The sequence below is a fragment of the Astatotilapia calliptera genome, chromosome 13 (genome assembly GCF_900246225.1).
Source record: "Astatotilapia calliptera chromosome 13, fAstCal1.2, whole genome shotgun sequence".
Lineage (NCBI taxonomy): Eukaryota > Metazoa > Chordata > Actinopteri > Cichliformes > Cichlidae > Astatotilapia > Astatotilapia calliptera.
Window position 1 is genome coordinate 16,948,027 of NC_039314.1, and position 19,682 is coordinate 16,967,708.

Here is a 19,682-nt window from a genome sequence, read left to right on the forward strand (position 1 = left end):
ATACTCTACTCAATAAAGTAGCACTTTATTTGGCTGATAAAAAAGCCATAAAATCTATTTAAAAAGATATTTATTGGCTTAAAAAATTCACAATAATTTGACACGTCGAGTTAGTAATGACGTGATATAACATGTAATCATGACGTGATTGCAGCAGTGGAACTGACAATTGATTATAATGGTATAATGATAAAATCATCATAGTCATAGTGCTGTCTTTTGTCTGTCTGACTTGTTTTAAAGTGATACAAGTTCCACTAAATTTTAGTGGGTTAGAAATGTGTGTAGTCTTTTTTTAAAATGATACTTTAAAATCAAATAACGTTTTGATTTTAACTAACTTGTCTCTGTGACAAATAATATAGAGTTTTCTAGATAAAACAAATCCCCTCCCAGGCATTTTACATAGAGCTATTTTTAACAATTTCCAGTGACTTTACATAGGCTTGTGGGTGTGAACACTTGAGCATGCGCTGCAGCATATTGTGCCCTAATCTGTCTTTTTTTTCTTTTACTTACACTCTTTTTTTTTCTTTTTTTTTTTTTTAAAAGAAACAACATTTTTATGTTCATTCTCTTTCAGCCCCACCCTCCCTTCCCCCCCTTCTCCGAGCTCCTTTCTCCACAGTCTATGAATGTAGATCAATACGTTCATTCTCACTCTCTGGGAGCTTTGCAGCCTGCTCGCCACAGCAGATTTGCCGTTGTGTCTTTATTAGGATGCCGAACATGTTTGCAAAAATGACTGGCAATCCCCAAAAAAGGAATTATTTGTGCAGAGAGCAGACGTTGAGGCTAAAAAAATGTATTAATTTAGTGCTTGCATTTGCATGTGTCTTTTGTTCACATGTTTTCTCTTGCTCCACTGCAGCTCTTTGTGATAGCCTATGACAATGGGGAGCCAGTGAAGTCTAACAGCACTTTGGTGGAGATCACAGTCCTTCAGCCTTCTCGCATCCCAATCTTCACCCAGGAAGAGTACACGTAAGTCTCCTTGACACGGCTGTTGATGTAGCTGCCTCCAACCTGTAACTTCACACACCAAAGAGCAGTTTAGGCTGTAGTGCCAGACAGGGGCAATAGGTGTAAAACGCTGGAGAAAGTGGACAAGAACACCTGAAGACACATTTGTGTCTGTGGTCACATCACATTCATCTTCCCCAATATTCTGATCAATATTTAAGCAGTTGGTGATATGCACAAAGGGTTTGAGGTCACAATTTCATGAACATTTATAACTGTGTTAATGATGGCTTTACAATACATGACAATTTTATTTATATAGCACATTTAAAAAACCACAGGTATGCCAAAGTGCTTCACAGAACGAGTTAGAGCAATAATAAATACAAATACAAATAAAATATACTAACAGGCGGGTCACATAACTAACCAATAATACACCAGGCATAGTAGGCACAACCCGAAAGGCTGAAAGTTAAAACATTATAAATATTAATAAAGCGAAAAAGATAACTTATAGTACACCAAAAATGCGGGCTCTAGGAGGCGGGGAAAGCAAGGCTAAACAAATACGTTTTTAATTGAGATTTAAAAGATTGAATTGAATCAGACGCCCGAATAGCTAGAGGGAGGTTATTCCAGAGGTAGGGTGCGACAGCGGTGAATGCCTGGTCACCTCTGGTCTTGAGCCGAGATCTAGGTCGCACCAGGAGCATTTGGCCCGCTGATCTAAGCGCTCTCCCGGGGATATAAAAGCTGAGGAGATCCGTTTGCGTTATTGTTCTCATGTCATGAATATTCTGCAAAGAGGTATCATTTCTAATACGGCATCTCCCAGCTCCATGATGCTCTTCTCTGTGCTTGACTGATCACTGAGTTTTATGTATCAATATATATTAGAGCTGCAGGGTAGATGCTGCATATCATCGCTGCTGTAAATCACATTTGTGTCTGTCTGTGGGAGAAACAGGGCTTTCCTCTGAGTTTATTAAGAGTCTCTTTTGACAAGATTAACCACTTAGACTGTTAAACTTGCAGAGGAAGATGCAAGATGAGAAGACATAATCTACAGTGGCCTAAGATGACTAGTGGATTCGCATACAATATACCCTCTATAGACATGCTCATCTACAAGGTTGGGTGGGCTGATAATACTCTGACTCAGAAGGAGGCCAAGAAGTCATACATAATTGAATTATATAAATGTAATTAGAATTAAACTATAATTCAAAATAAACATGGATTATTAACCTGCCAGCTGACACTGCTGAGAAAAATATTCTTTGATGAGGGCAAACTAGTGTTAACGGTTGTTTTTTTTGTTTTTTTTTATTTATTTATTTTTTTGCCGCTGTAGGTCAAGTTCTGCAGCATTCAGACTGTGAAGCGTTAAGGTCTGATGGCATAGTTACCTGGCACATTGCGGTCATTAGGAGCTTAAAGTAAAGCTTGTTTTAAGTGGATTGATTTACTAGCTTCTATGTCAGTTAGACTAGGGAGTGTTGGCAAGACTGTCTTCTGCAACAGAGTTCGGTAGGCCTTTATGCATAAGACAGGGAAAAGTAAGTCCTCACCAACCTGTCAACGCAGCACTTTAGGTTTTATTTCATTGTTTGTGCCTGGCTTTGTCTTTCAGCCTATCTCACCTTTGGTAATTTGTACCTGGTAGAGTGTGTGTATATGTGCATTCCTCATATGGTTCAGTGTGTGCACACCAAATAAATAATTCCCTGATGGTTTATAATCCAGCACTTTGTGTGTGTGCTCACGTTCCTCCGTTGCTCAGCTTTATTCAATGATTGATACACAGGCACAGCAACATAGCTGTTAAAAGGCTATTGATTAATGCTTTGAATAAGTGGTATGTCTGAAGCACACTCAGAAGGTCGAGACCACAGGCATAGACCTCTGTAGGGTTTCACATTAACAATGCTAACCAAACGCAGTGGAAGGCCTGCTGTAAATTATGAGCCGTGAAAGCATTAGCCAGGTGCTTGAGCCTCTCCTGCTGGACAAGGTTCTCTCCAGTGAAGAGTATCCAATCTGCTCACTCGCAATGATCTGTCTCCTCATTCCCAGTCACTCTGTCTCTCCACATTGTCCTCCCCCCCCAAGGAACCTTCTGAACACAAATCACTTTCTAAATGTCCACTGAAGATCTCGTCTGTCTCTGTGAAGGCAGTTAGTTATAGCAGCAATCAGGTGAGCTATGCCTACAGCACCAAAGCACACAATTAAAACAACTCTGCAGGGCTTTGGCTGACTTAATGATTTTTTTCTACTGCTTTATGGTTGGTCTCCTCCATCTGTCAGAGGGAAATGAGAAGCTCCCAGTCAATGCTGGATAAAATAAATGGCTTATGCCGTAGTTGCTGCTTTAGCGGCATGTTACCACTTGCTTTTCAGAAGAGTTTAGATAAACATCTTGTTGTTTTTGTCTGTCTGAAATGTAGATAAAAGCATTATCTCAATATTTACTTAAACCTATATCTACTATGAAGCCATTTTCTCGACGCAGTACGCAGTTTAGTGTTTTCTTATTGAAATATGTAAGACTATCCCCGAAGGTCTTGCTGGATGCTGAGTGGGAACATGTGCTGCTCTATAACTTGTGTGTACCTTTCAGCACTGATCATGCCTTTCCAGATGTGCAAGCTGCCAATTCCATAAGCACTGGTCCACCCACATAGAGTTGTGGGCTTTTGATCTGAGAGCTAATAACAAGCCACATGGTTCCTTCGGCATCAGTGTTTTAAAAAAAAAAAAAAAAAGTTGTGATTCGTTTGACCAGAGACCAGTTTCCATTTTGCCTCACTCCCATTTAAATGAGCTTTGGCCCAGAGAGGATGATGTTTCTGGACCATGTTTACACATGGCTTCTTCTTTTCATGAGAGAGCTTTAACCTGTAACTGGGAATAGCATGATAAATGGAGTTCACAAATAAGAATTTGTGGAAGTTTTCCTGATCCCATGCAGTGATTTCTGTGACAAAATTGTACGTTTTCAATGATTTGTTTTCATTTTAAATGATCATATTATGCCCTGTAGATGATGAGATATTCTAGTTTTCACAATGTCATGTTGAGAAACATTATTCTCCACAATTTGTGTATGAAGTTCCTTGCAGATGATGAACCTCTGTCCATCTTCATATTAGAGAAACTCTGCCTCTTTAGGATGTTCTTTTTCTACCCAGTCATGTTACTGATCTTGTGCTAATTAACCTGTTTGGTTCAAAAATGTTCCTCCACCTGTTTTCATTAGTACAACTGACTTTTTCAGGCTTTTTTTTTTGCTCCTTTTTGAGACATATTGCTTGCCATCAATTTAAAAATGAGTCAATATTTTTCATAAAATAGTAAAACGTGTCAAATGGCTATTTTTAAAATATGGTTTTTATAAGATTTTGACATTCTACACAGAATCTCAAAGTTATTGGAACTGAGATTGTATATTAAACTTTATCTTTTTCCCTTCTCATCCTCACTTTCTCTTCTCAATCACACACAGCAGATTTTCTCTTCTTTTTGCCTTCTGAACTGTCAGACATCAGTTCCTTGCTGACTTGTTGATTCAGCAACTGGAATGATGTAATTACTATGCTTTAGTTTTTCAAGGCAACAGGATGAGTATTTGACACTGTTTAAATATATTATATGCTTGAACTAATTCTCTATTCATTTAAGGCTTTCCAGTGTGTTTTTATGTGAAAGATTGTGAAGAGATTAATTATATCAATGTGAATGAGCAGACAATGATTTTGCTCAGGTTTTTTGGGTGATAAAGATTTTTCTGGAGCTCTATCATTAAATCAGAGTGAATGGCTCCTTTAAATGGAACTCACGCACACAACCCTTTAGGGAAGTCTTTAGCACTGGGCACATGGGAAGCAACTGAATATTTACTGAATATATTTTTTCTCTCTCTGTGTGTGTGACTAGAGAGGAGGGCTAAGCTGCTATCTAACATGGACCCACTATGTGAATCCTCCTTCTTGTACTGAGGCTACATCTCTGGCCCTATGTTACAAACCTGTGATCTGAGCAGTTTCCCGTGCTGCTTATCTCCCCCACGGCACTTCACCTTCTAAATCTACTCTAGATCACATGAGACTTTTGCCTCACTGCTTCTGAGTATGTCATTTTGCTCTCCTCCACTTCATCCTCCTCCCTCCCCCCTACCTTGCCGAGCTCGCACATCCCCCGAATTTTTCTTCTCAGCTTATATCTCTGTCCGTTTCTTTCTCACTTTCTCTTCCCTTTGCGTCTCTCCTCATTTTATAGTTCTTCATTTTCTCCTCAGCAAAGGGATGTATTTCTGTAAATGTCAGCTGTCACTTTGGTGTAAGTTATGTGCTCATTATAACTAAATGCTCATTGCATATATGTTGCATTACTAAACATGTAATGCTATTTGTTTCCAGGTGTTATTTTAAGCACATGTCTCTGGAAATAATTGTGTTTTTCTAGCAAATATTCAGTTTTATACAGAGTATTTTCCTTCTACTTTGTGTTGTTTCAGAAAAATAACTATCATAAATGATATACATTTCCTTCTACCTGCACACTTTCCAGGAGATTGCAATAGTTGGCCTTTTTTACTAAATGGAAAGAATATCATGTGGCCGTTATGCAATACTTGTCAATAAATAGTTTAGTAATCTTGGTGAGAGCACTACAGCACATCATCAAGCAATGCTCTTATTTTTAATGCTAGCACAATGAAGAGTGTCAACATTATCACAATAAACAACATAGTGTCACTGCTTGTGCTTGCACCCACATTCCCACCTCAAGTAATTAAACCATTACACAAAGTGGCAGTATGCTAAATTTACATGTGTGCATATCCTTTATTTGCATAATGTAAATGAACGTAAAAACACTTTTAAACACTCAACCTTATATAAAGTTACTGTTGTTGTACTTTTCCTTTTATAGTTGATTTTCAAAAAGTTTCAGTCCAGTACCTGAATATTTTCAGGGAATTTTTGTTATTTAAGCTACTAAACACTGACCTGTGAATCATTCAAGCTGACTAAAGGCACCAAAGTTAAGGGCTGACCCAGGGAATGTAGGAAAAGAAATTTTAGGCACATTGTCACCAGCAGCTTGTCACAAAACCACACAATATGCTCCTATTTCTCTAGTTGAACCCGTGAAAATGGCAAAGACTACCTAGTTTGGCAGGAATTAAATAGTTCTTTATGCCTGTCAAACTGGCATAAAATGCTATACTAGGTATTTCCCAAATACCAAGTACCTATACTAGGTGACTGTCAAAGAGCTGTTAGCTGACAACTTGGCATATCTCAGCATGCTGTGCGTTGTAGAGGACAAGAAGCAGCATTAGGCCTAAAAGGAACTAACAACAGCAGATGAACGCCGTGTCTTTAAGAAATAAAGGGAAACATTGATTGTTACTGTACTACTGGACCTGAGACACCTGAGACTGGTCCTTCGGTTGATCCATCTACTGTCAAGGAAACAAAACAGGGTGCCAAATAACATAAGCCCTTAGAGAGATAGTCAGAGGCAGCAGTTCTTATGCAGTGATGAATCTAAATTTGTAATTTCTAGTTCAAAGTGTCATCAGCATACACACAGGAGTTCAGGAGAGAGATACAACAGTGAATGTCTACAGCTGTCTGTAAAACATAGTGGAAGCTCTGTTGTTAACTGGGGCTGAATTTATGCCAGTAATGTGTAGGGATGGGTATCGTTTAGGTTTTATCCAATACCAGTACCAAACTGATACTTTTGAAACGGTGCCGGTGCTTAAACGGTGCTCAAACCGGTGCTTAAAGAATGGAGAACACAAAATTGGTCCAAAAACCTCTAATGTTCAGCTGTTTTTTTTGTAAAAAGATATCAATGTTAGCCTTTTCTGCAGCTATAGGGCATATATGGTATCACTCTTGGATGGAAGCAGTGCTTAAACAATGGAAAAAACGCAAACTGTGTCCTAAAACCTCTCATGTTTAACTGTTTTCCACTTTTTCTTTGGTCATTTTAGCCTTTTTGGCCAGGGTGAAGGGAGTATCTGCCATCAAACAAGAAGACAGCTGCATGTAGCTATGATGGTGTTTGCTAGTTCACCTTACATGCATTAATGTAATAACGCGGTTAACCTACTCAACGTAAATTACACACGAACAACATTAAGCTACTCACGCAGAGAAGAACGGCTGCTGCTGCCATCATCATCCGTCATCATTTCTGGCAGGGCTACGGGCCAGGACTCTACTCTTCGGGTTTTTGGGGGATGTTGCTAACTCCAGGTCCGATAACAGGCACCACACCCGCAGTACATGTGCTCGGTGTGAGGTCTCGCAGCAAGCTATCAAATACGGCGCATTTCTCGGCTTTTAAAAAAACGCTATGCGTCGCCAAGTGTTTCATCAGATTCGAGGTGTTACCTCCAGTATCAGCTTAACTTAAACTCCCGGAGAGCAGCCATTTGGCTTTTCTACCTTTAAAACCCGGAGAGCAGCCAAATGGCTGGTAGGCTTTTAGCTAAGCTTTAGCTTCAGCCAAGTGGAAGCTAAATTGGCTAGTCATTCATATGTATATTAGGTTGTTACCTGGGAATTCTGGAGGGAGGGGAGTGGGGGTGTGTGATTGAGGGGGTGGGGGAGCTGCTAAAAGCTGTGAACTTCCTTTTGTGTTTCATCTTGATGCATTCTCAATCATCCAGGGAAATAAATCTCCAAAAGTCACCAACTTGGAGTGTTTCAGTTTGCCATCTTAGGGAGAAATCAACACACATGGGTGTAGGTCCTTTGTTGCTGAGATTTATTGAGAAAAACAGTACAAAAAACCAACCATTTGTACACATATTTACAAATGGCCTGCTGAGTGGTGCATGGAGCATGTTCATTGGTTCATGGACCTCCCTGAACTAATGGCATTTATTGCAATTGTCATCTTGCGGGGGGTTAACAGGGTTCCATCTCTAAATGACTGCTGGTCAGCAAACCTGGGAAACCCACAGATAATTGGAACTATGGCACGAAACCGCTTCCAAGACATCATGCAACACCTACGCTTTGATGACAAGTCCACCCACAGTGATCGAGCAAAGACTGATAAGTTCGCTGCAATTTCCAGTGTGTGGGGATCATTTGTCACCAACTGCATCACGTGCTACAACCCTGGTCTACATATGACCGTTGATGAACAGCTTTTCCCATCAAAGACTCGGTGCTGTTTCCTGCAGTATATTGCAAGTAAACCTGACAAGTTTGGGATCAAGTTTTGGGTGGCTTGCGACCTAAAATCCAAGTACATTTGCAATGTCTTCCCATATCTTGGCAAGGACCCCAATCGTCCCACTGGGGAGAGACTTTCTGAAAATGTAGTAATGAGGCTGATGGAACCATTCCTAGACAAGGGCAGAAATGTTACCACGGACAATTTTTTCACATCGCTTTCACTTGCGCAAAAACTTCTTAGACGGAAAACCACCATCCTCGGCACAGTCAACAAGATTCGCAGGGAAATTCCTCAATCCACTCAAACCCCCACTCCCCTCCCTCCAGAATTCCCAGGTAACAACCTAATATACATATGAATGACTAGCCAATTTAGCTTCCACTTGGCTGAAGCTAAAGCTTAGCTAAAAGCCTACCAGCCATTTGGCTGCTCTCCGGGTTTTAAAGGTAGAAAGGTAGAAGCCTGGGGGTGCTACTGTTAAAGCACTTGTTGCAGGCTGCTGAGTTTGCGTATTTTGCTATGAAGTACAGCCAGACTTTCGACCGCTTTGCCTTGGGCATTTTTAATCTGTAGCTCTGCTCTAAAAGAACCTGGGCCCGCCTACTATCCTCGGAAACGTAAAATGATTGGCTAGAATCTAGCTGAGATGTGATACGTATCACATGTGATACGTATCACATCTCAGGAAAAAAAAGCACCGAAATAAAGCACCGAAATGTGCGCTGCTTTTTGGTCTGGTTACTACCATTTATGTCAGAACCGGTGCCATCATGGCACCGGATACCAGTACCCATCCCTAGTAATGTGGGGGGTCTTGTCAAAATTGCTGGAATTTTGAATGCAGAAAACTATCTTTAGCGTTGAATCCACCGTATCATACAATCTGGAAAACCTCTGATTGGCAACGGCTTCATTTTTCACAATGACAATGATTTGAAACACACTGCCCATGTAGTAAAAGCATACCTGGATAGAAAAACACATAATGGAACACTATCAGTCATGGATTGCCTCCCGTCAGACCATGGACCTCAAGATTATTGAACCAGTCTTGAGAGAGAACAGAATAAAACGCCTCCAGCATCCAAAGAAGAGCTTTGAATGTGTCTTTCAAGAAACCCGGAGAACTATTTCTGAAGACTTATCTAAGAAATAAAAAGAAAGCCCACCTAAGAGAATTCAGGGTGTGTCGAACAATGATGGTGTTCATACCAAATATTGACTTTCAAGCTCATTAGTTCTTCAAACCCTGTCTTTCTTTTATATACAGTATTCTCATGTATGTTTGAACAGATTTCAATAATTCACTACACCTATTTTCCATTTTTCTAGCAAAATATAAAGAATTTAGCTATGGCTCAAGGCTTAAGCACAGTCCTTTACAAACAACTTTGTACAGCTTTGAAACATAACTTTTCCCTGTTTCTTCATTAGACGTTGTTACTCTGGTCCTTAATGTGAATGTCAGTGGTAATAGTTTATAGCGTGTAATACTGTAGTATTTTAGTCTGCAGTTTTGTTATATTTATAGACCACAGCACTGCATAAATTCCCTATAGATGCCCTCTGACCACAGTGACTGATTTAATGTTCTCAGTAATCTGATTCATAAATGGCTACACTATGCCTCAACTTGCAAGATACCCTGTAGTTTGAAATACCAGTCATGCTGGACTCCACAGCCATTTGCTACTAATCAAAAAACACTGAGTTAGCCTATATAAGGATGTACTCCACAAAACTATTACTGCTCATTTTAGATAACTAAACAGGAAGATGCTACTCAACTACATATCCTCCATCAACTGTTCCTGACATCAGGTGGAAAACTGCTTTTATCATTTTTAGACAGAACCAATCCAAATCACATTTTCATTTCAGACAAGGTTGTAATTCTTAAATAATTAGTCAGATGACAGGCTTTCATAGCATACATCACTTTTATTGGCAGCCTTCTTGGGACTGTTGTTTTGCCAGACATTTATACAAGTGATAGAGGTGTTCACAGCCTACTCAGCTATCGTTATTGCCAAGCATTTAAAGGGTTAGCTGTAAACCGTACAGCATGCTCACCCACACAACCGCCACTATGCCTCTCTGAAAACCTACATTTAAAGAAGGGGAAAAAGCCCTCTCTTTTTCCATCTATCTGTCATGCTTTTCTGCTATCCTTTCTTCCTCCTCCTGAATCACAGCTGTAAGTAGGGGAGCTCTTTCATGCTGCTGAAGGGCATGATTGATTTTTAGCCACAAGTTTGAGTCTGGTGCCCTGAGCCTTAAACATCTAAACACTAGAAACACACTGACCTTTCACTTGTCTCTGCTAAACAGGCAGGCATCACTTGGCTGTCTAACAGACACGTCTCATTCACCACACAAATCCCAAATATCACATAAAGGTCCATGCTGAGAGCTGGGAAAGACAGCAGTATGATAACTATTATAGGCTCACACTAACTTTCCAAATAAGACTCAATAACAATATAGAGCAATTATGTGTAGAAACGTTGTTTGCGTTTGATAGATGAAGTTTTCAGTCGGCCATGTGCAGCCCAATGATAAATCAAGTCAAGTGGCTTTATTGTCATTTCAATCGCGTGAAGTGGTACAGTACACAGTGAAGCAAGACAATGTTCCTAAAATGGTGCTACAGTACATATAACATATAACAGTCAATCAACACAGGACTACATAAAGTGCAAGTGTGCAAAAATTGCAAAAAACAAAGTGCAACACCTGACAGAACAGAACAATACAGACACAACAGTGCAATAGAAAAGTGCAACAATGACAGTGAGTTGTGCAAAAAGTAACTTGATGTATGAAGGTATGCATGTGTGTCTGTGTATGAGATTGTGTAGATAAGTGCTTGAGGCAGTGATGTGTATGAAGGTGTGTGTGTGTGTCTCAGTCCAGTCACTGAGTGTTCAGGAGTCTGACGGCTTGGGGGAAGAAAGTGTTTTGCAGTTTGGCAGAACATGAACTATAATAGTCTCTTAGTTTATGCCATGACTCACATATCAAATATGAACAGAATTCATATTTAATATCATATCTGACTTTAGTTTTGAGCTCCCCCCATGTATCACAATATTTTAGGACATGCTAATTCAGTATAAAGAAATAAGAACTCACATTGTTCTTCTTTATATCTTCATTGCTATATAAAGTATTTCTGAAAAAGACATCTGTGTCCTTCTTGCTTGAGTGAATTTGGGCTCACAAGATTCCCATAATGCTTCCAACCAATACGAACTCAGTTCAGTTTTTACAGTTTTTTAGGCAAGTAAATCCCAGCTGGCTGTCTCCTTTTCAATACCACATCAGGTCATGGTGTCCAGTATTAAAGAAAAGTATTTTTATCTTCTCATGTGCCGACTTCAGACATGTGACTGGACCCTCACACACAACATTAAAAAGGGGTCTTTATAGTTTGTGCTGACCAGCCCAACAGAGTTTGTATGCTGCCTTTTCTCTATTCTGCTAGGTAGAGTAGTACTAATCTCTTTCTGTGAGTAAAACCTCCAGGTGTTGATGTAGTAGAGTGGCTAATTTGAGTGTAAAACATGCAGAAGGGCAGCAGTGCCCTCATGGCACCTTGTGGTATCACATTGCAAGCCTCAAAAAGCTGGCCTTAGTTTGGACAACACAGTCATCCGCCAGCATCCAAACATTGCTTGCTCCTCTTGTATGCGAAATAACCCGGTGGATGATATGTGAAGTGATGTCCTGTGGGCTGACATGGCTAACCTGGCAAACAGCGTCTGGCTGCACAGTAAATGTTAATTTGCCAGCTTTGCCAGTGTTTTTCGTATTTTCATATTTTTCATATTAAAGCCGCTTTTCTTTCTTGTGGAACGAAGAAAAAAAGGCTGCTGTGAATACAAATGAAATTCTTCATCTGGTGGATAAGTCCCTCGTAGTACAGCACAGGGAGGAGCATGATCAGAAAAAGCTGCAAACATTGTTCTCTCATTTTATAGAACAGGATGCTATAATTTGAAAACACATAGTTAAGCATCACTTCATGCCAGGAGTGTCAGATTTCTAAGAAGTTTATTAGTTGTTTGTTAGATTCTCTTTTTTCCAAGAACCTATTGGTAACTGTGAGTCACACGTTCATAAACATTGCTTGTTAATATCTGCCTGCATTACATTTGGTATACAGCTGAGAGAGACTTTGCTGGCGTGGGTAATGGATTTTTCAATTGTACACAAACTTAGGAATATGGGGAAGCCTTGATCGTTTCAAGAAAAACATGTGTCTTTTTGAACTGCTCTACATTAATGATAATATTGTATTTGAAAGCTTGCAAGTATGTCACATTGCCTGTGCAGTGCTGGCAACCTCGAGGGAGATATTTGCACTCGAGCCATAAATTGAAAAGTGCCAAATTACACTTTTAGATGAACATGTAATGTAACAATATTGTCTCAAAAATGGTGAAATAGCTTGAACTATAGTGATTGCTAAATAAGATGTATAATTAAAACAAAAACATAATATGTTGCCACAGTATAGAAGTTGAACAATACTTGGCAAAAGGTTATTGCACTTCAGCTGTTAAGAGTTTAAACTAGAGTGCTGTACATTAACAGAGGCACTTTATTTTATTCAGATGCAATTTGCAGAAGGACGTGACCCAGACATTTTCTCACATTACAACTGTGTTGGCCTCGTCTTTCTCAAAAAAATGAAGAAAGTGTTTTCTTGTCAAAACTGATTGTTATTGTAAAATTAATTGTTAATAACACAGATTGCAGCAACATCATTAGATGGTTACAATCTACTTTTACCATCATAATATAAAGATGGCATGATTGTACATTTAAAGTGGCAATCAGTATGTTCTTTGTTCTTCTGTTTGCTTACTTGTAAAGTAGCCTATACAACTCCAAAGGCAGTCATTTCCAGCAGACAGCTTACACAATAAGGTTTTTTTTTCTTTCTGGAATCTACACTTCACCCTCTAAGCAGTCAGAACTTGCTTTATGTTACTTTAAATGAGTGTTTTCTTTTATTAGCTCAATCAATTCACATTTATGAAAGGGTCGCCACAATAAATAGTGCAAGAAGAAGAAAGGAATGATTAGGAGCATGAGATACAGCAATGATCTTACAGCAGGTGCTAAAAATGATCAGGCTGTTGCATTTCACCACTCTAGTCTTGATGTAAATGTGCACTTCCATTTTCATAAGCATAGCTGTAATATCTGCTGTCTTTACCACCTGCTATTTTTTAAACTTCTAAAGGTTTTTAGCTATAAGGTATTTCCATTTGTCTCTAATGCTATCTGATGCTATCTGGTTATAGTAATATCTATTATCTGCCTTCAGATTCGAGCTGCCACAGTATGTCTGAATCATTGCACAGTGTTGTTTCTCGGTTGAAATAATGCCTTTGACTCTCTGGTTAATCTAATAATATATTGGGGGGGGGGGTTTCTAGCTCTATATTGCTTGAAAATAGGCTCTCGCTTACACATATAAGTTTCCGCACTCCTACTTTGCTCAAAGCAAACTCATGCATCATATTTTGTGATTTCCATTTTCTGTATATGTAACAGCAGAAGGCAGTAAAGCAGTTGAAATGTCAATTTTATATTTTTGTTGAGTGTAGAGGGCTCTTAAGGAGTAGATGTATTCTGTATCTATTTGATTTGTTAATGCTACTTAATGTGTACTTTCAACAGACAGAATTACAGCTTATGCTGTGCTTTTATTGTGGGCTTTTTGGATCTTTTTTTTTCTTCACATTGGTTGTATTATATTGTGTATTCTAGGAAGAGAATTGAGTCTTGCCAAAAAAGATAACTTTGAAATATCTAAGCTATCATGGCACTAGTTTTCAAAACCTTTCGAATATCTTGAGTGGTCCAGGGACCCTATAATACCTTTATCTCTGTTTCTCACTTGCCTATTCCCACTTTGTTTCTCCACCCCTCTTTGGTCTTGCCAAACATAGCATGTAATCTTTAAAGTCTGACCTTCAGTCAATAGCACACAAGACTATAAACTCTCAGTGCAGTGATATTACATTATATGAAAGAGTTGTTAGCTTTTTATGTTGACATGCTTAAAAAAAGAGGAATACTTTTGGCCTTGAATACATTATACTGTATATGTTGATACATTCATTTTTATTAAATTGATTCTTATCATCACCTTCCATAAAAACAATAAAACGTGAATATTTTAGAAAAGTGTCAAAAACTTGTTTAAAACTTAAAATCATATGGTTATTTGTTGGGCAAATGAACTGAATACAGGCTTTTATACTCAAATTTGAGCCAACAGACTGGACCTCTGAGAAGTCAGAAATTAATCAAGCAAAATATTCATAAACATTAAAAAAGCAAAATGGTTATAGTGCAGCTATGGGGTGAACCTGGATGGTGTTCTGAAAATTTGAAGGACTGTTCATTTTTAAAATAAATTGGCTAACTACACTGCTGTACAGTTCCCAATATCTAGAACAAGGCTCTCATAAATACATGCAACACTATAGAAGTCCTCCACATTTTTTTTTTCTTTTTTTTATGTTGCCAACTAATTAATTTTAATATCCCGTGATAAGATTCACCCGAACAGGCTACTCACTGTGTAAATCATGCTGTGACTGAGCTGACTTTGCCTGGGCTGTCAAAATTCCTTAAATTTGCCGCCTTAATGGAGAGCATGAACATTGAGTGTTTTTCCTCTGTGCCAACTTGTGTTCAAGCAGGAGCTTAAATACATTCCCTATATATAATTTAGTGCAAGTCAGATGAGTCAATGTTTGTCATTCGTAGAATTTGCTTCCAGGCAGGAACAAACAAGTTCACACCAGGGTGACACAAGAGCTAACTAACAAACTCTCGAGCACAAATCCACCTCAACAGTTATTGAGTTAGACTGATTTATAATTGTTGAACCAAAACTGAAGCGTACTGCCAACATCAACATTCAGGTAGGAAATGTATTGCAACAGTTTCCCGAGTATGTATTTATGGACATTTGCACACTGTTTATGCAATTTGCTTGTGAACACTTTACAGTTAAATGACTCACGTCTAGGATTTGAGGTTGATCCAGACCTTCCGTGGCACTAAATCTGCATATTCACCAAAGGAGCACGGACCGTAGCAGAGACTCAGCAAGGTCACCATCCCTCACCTCTTGTTCTGGCTGTGATGCAGTGCATGAAAGAAAAGGGAAGGCGAGGTAGAAGGATAGTAGACACTGTAACAGAGGCCCCTGTGGTGCTCGACAAGGATTATACGCCTCTGCCTTGTCTCGTAAGCATCACTTCTCCATTGGCCCTGGGGCAAAGTGCTCGCTGACACCTGTGTGCTGCCCACGCTTCTCAGCAGCATGTCATTCACCCTCCCTAATGTTGACACCAGGATTCTCTGCTGCCTGTAGATGTGCCAGCATCTTCCTCCTCTCTTTATTTTTCTTTCTCTCGTTTACTTTCTCTCGCTCTCCCACTCTCTCTCTTGATGGCATCTTTGCTCATCTGAATACGAAAGAAATGAAAAGTGAATTTGGCCCTGTTCACTATATGATATTGCATTATGCATAATTGACTCTTTGAAACTATCAGTAGGAATGGGAATTGAGAACCAGTTCATGTAGAAAACCAGTTGCTAGTAGTCCACTTCCTAAACTGATTTCAGTTCTAGTGTTTGTGGAGGAAAATAGCAACACAGTCTACTGCATGGATATTGACTTTTATTTTTTATTTTTTTGCGTAAAAGGAAACGTAAGTGGCAAAGTGGAAAACTGCATCAAGGACAGAAACTAACGCAACATGCTACTAACACAACTTTGGTTCGCAAGCATCTGCCAAGCTAACGCTAAGCTAGCCAAGAACCCGGAGTGAATGCCAACCTCAGCAGCCAGACCCTCGACTTCAACACATAGCAATCAATCAGCAGCCAGGCTGCAACTTCCGTTTCTACCTGTTCACAGTCGCCTTTTTATGCTGGTTTTTATCTTTGTTTTGTGCGGGCATCTTTGTATTCTACGAAGACAAAGATCTTAGATATGTGTATCCTCATTAGGAATTGTGTGCGGTGTTGTAGTCTCAGATTTCTATTGTTAAATGGTGATTATGAGAGCGTGTGTTTCAACTGTTTTACAGAGTTATTTTACAGAGCAATGTGAAAGTAATGTAACGAGTAGTTGGCTATAACGAATTACTTTTTGCCGGGAGTAATTAAGTAATGTACCACATTACTTTTAAGTGTTGTGTGTAATATGTGTAATAATGACCTTTTTTTGAGTAACGACTCCAACACTGATCACAACAAAGAGGGGAAATACCTCAACAAACATGCATAAACGTTTCCACAGCATACAATATATTTGCATGAATGTAATTTCTTTATTGCTGCATGCTGGTGGTGACTTTCAAAACAGAGCCAATGAAGAATCAAATTGATAAGTGATATCGACAACAACAACAACAACAACAATCTTTATTTATAGAGCACATTTAAAAGCCTTGGGCATACCAAAGTGCTTTACATAAAACAATAAAAGGTTCAAACATTGATAACGGATAAATAAAAATAACGAGTTATGTTCATAGATAAAAGCTGCCAATAAGAATGACTACAGCACATGGGTAATAGCAAGATAAAAGCTGTACCACCATAATAAAAGACACCAATAGAAAGATAGGAGGGAATTAATACAAGAGGTCAATAGGTCACAGCAACCAAACAAACAAACAAACAAACCAGCAATTAAAAGGTGGAGAAGGCAAGTTTAAAAAGATATGTTTTAAGCTGTGATTTAAAAGAATGAATAGAATCAGATGCCCGGATGCCAATCGGGAGATTGTTCCACAGCACAGGTGCGACAAGAGCAAACGATCGATCACCTCTAGTCTTAAGTCGAGATCTGGGCTGAGCCAGCAGTAACTGTGACGATGACCTTAAAGCCCTAGCAGGAGCATAAGGGTTTAAAAGGTCCTTAAGGTAGCTGGGTGCAGTGTTGTTAGTAATTTTAAAAGTAAACAACAAAATTTTAAATTGAATACGATATTTGACAGGCAACCAGTGCAGATCGGCAAGGACAGGAGTAATGTGGGCAAACTTGCTGCTTTTAGTTAGAATGCGAGCTGCAGCATTCTGAACTGTCTGTAATCTCTGTAAAAGGGAAGAGTGGAGACCACAATAAAGTGAATTACAATAGTCTAGCCTCGACGTTACAAAGGCGTGGATGAGCTTTTCGAGGTCTTTATGCGGGATATAGCGCCTAGCCTTAGAGATAAGACGAAGCTGGTAAAAACTAGATCTGACAACAGCAGACACTTGTTTGTCAAGTGAAAAGGAGCTGTCAAATAAGACACCCAGATTCCTGACAGTATCAGAGAGAGAACAACTAAGAAAACCAAAGGCATCGCGGAGTTTGGCACGAAGGGCATTACTACCAAAAATCATAATCTCGGTTTTCTTCGACAATGGAATTGGAATCTCTAATTCTTATCATGCCTAGCTATCACTATGTATTGTTTCTACAAACCCTTCTGTCATTCTTCCTGTCTACATGTGGATGTACCTTTATACTAATCTGCACACTTCAGATGCCTTCACACCCTCTTTGTCATTTCGCAGCAGCTCACAACCCTCAGGCAGACCCACTATGTAGGGAAGTGATAACATGTCAGCTCTGCCTCTTCCTGGCAATCACACCATGCAGCTTGTTGCAAGCTGTGCACAGTCTTTCATACTCCACTCAGACTTAAAGACCAACTGAGAAAAACCTTTGAATAGGTCAGCGCATGTTATCCTCTCCTGCTCCATTCCAAAGTTTTACCAAAGCCACGATCGCCAAAGCTGAAACATTTCTCTTACAAATAACCTTCGTTTTTTTCACTACAGAAAAATAAATATGACTTCAGAGTTGTGAAGAATGACTTTGGGAGTCCAGTATGCTAAAGAAATCATCTTAAATAAGTGAGGTAAAATTTAACTAGAAGGGTAAGGATTTTTCATTTTTGTTTTTCTTTCTTCCTGTTGTGGGTTTATAAATATTATTCATGTATTTTAACTCTTGGGAATAAAATGTTCCCATTAAAGGTTCCAGTGGAGCAATTTGGGATACAGCATGTTTCTAATAATAAGTCACCAAGAACGACAACGTAAAGGAGGTTTTTACGATTCACCAAATTTGAGGATCTGCTCAAATTTGGTGAATCTGGCATGGAATTACAACAGAGGGGTTTTAAATATCAAAGGGAAAAGGTCATCACATGAGGTCCATTGCTTTTGGGTAGATAATGTTTTCCATGGTCTGGTGTGATTGTGTTGCTTGCCTAGATTGGAGGGCCTGCTGCCTATAAAGCTCACCTGAGGTGGTTCACGCTTACCACCACCTCAGCTTATCTCGGTCTTCACGCCGAGGCCCAAATGTGTTATTTTTTGGATGCGGTTGCTGCAGTAGGAAGAGCAAAAAATCCAGCTTAAGGCCTCAAGAATGATACATATGAGGCTGACACAAGTTGTCTTTTACAGACGGGACACATTTTTAGCAGGATGTATGTATGAACAGCAAAGACAATATGAGTTCTTGGGTATCAGTTTCATATACTGACAACATAAAGACATATGCATATATAGATTTAGCATTTAATTAGATTTTTGTGATCTGTAGACCAAACACCATTAACTAAACTTATTTACTTACTTACTTAACAATATATAAACAATAAAGGGTGTGCAGATACAATTTCAACCTTGGGGTATTGTCTTATCACTGTCAGTTTATTTAATTTATTTATTAGCCTAGAAACACCAATTAATCCTCCTTTAGATCTTGAATCACTGGAAAATTAGTAGGGGGTACATTTACAATTACAATACCAATAAGTAATATGTCTTTGGACTGTGGGAGGAAGCCAGAATAGTTGAAGAAAACCAATGCAAATGCAGCAGAAGATGCAAGCAAACAGATGATGGATTCAAACCATGCTTGTGCTTGATTGATGCATAGGTCTGTGCTGATTGGCTTAACTAACAAAAACATAAATCCTCTGAAAATGGAAAATGATGGTCATGTACAAAGGACTGGACTGTTAAGAAAAGTTTCCTTCATAAAAGCCAGGATATCTATTTTTCAACACCACGTTTAAAAAAAACAAAAACAAAAGAAAAAGTCTGGCTGCTTAGAAGCAAAATGTAAAGAAAAGGTGGGTGGCACAAGACTTTTTTACAGTTTTGTATTTAAAGAATATATATTTCAATTTTTGTGGTATTAATCTGCGTTCTATATTAATATGTACAGTATATAATACAAGACAGTGGATTGTAAGTGTACTAGCAGTGAAGTGAAGGTTACTTTAAAATTGAGGATAGCCATTGTGTTGGATCCTGGATTCCGATGAATGGCACAGTTATGAGACTGACATTTTGGCCTGTTTTGCACAGCACTGTTCTCACATTGTGCTCACACTGCCTCTGTGTTTTTGTCAACCGGTTGTTCCCGAGCCAGGTAATCTACTTACGTGAAGACC

The 19,682-nt window shown here is 39.0% G+C and overlaps 1 protein-coding gene across 7 annotated transcripts in view; it reads left to right on the plus strand.

Annotated features, from left to right (window-relative positions):
* LOC113035231 (protocadherin-15-like) overlaps positions 1-19,682 on the plus strand; it is a 222,786-nt gene that overhangs the window by 167,673 nt on the left and 35,431 nt on the right. For all 7 annotated transcript variants that reach the window (XM_026190643.1, XM_026190644.1, XM_026190646.1 and 4 more), the window contains one exon: positions 872-984. In XM_026190643.1, the coding sequence (XP_026046428.1) occupies positions 872-984 (113 nt within the window). The remainder of the gene's footprint in view (positions 1-871; positions 985-19,682) is intronic.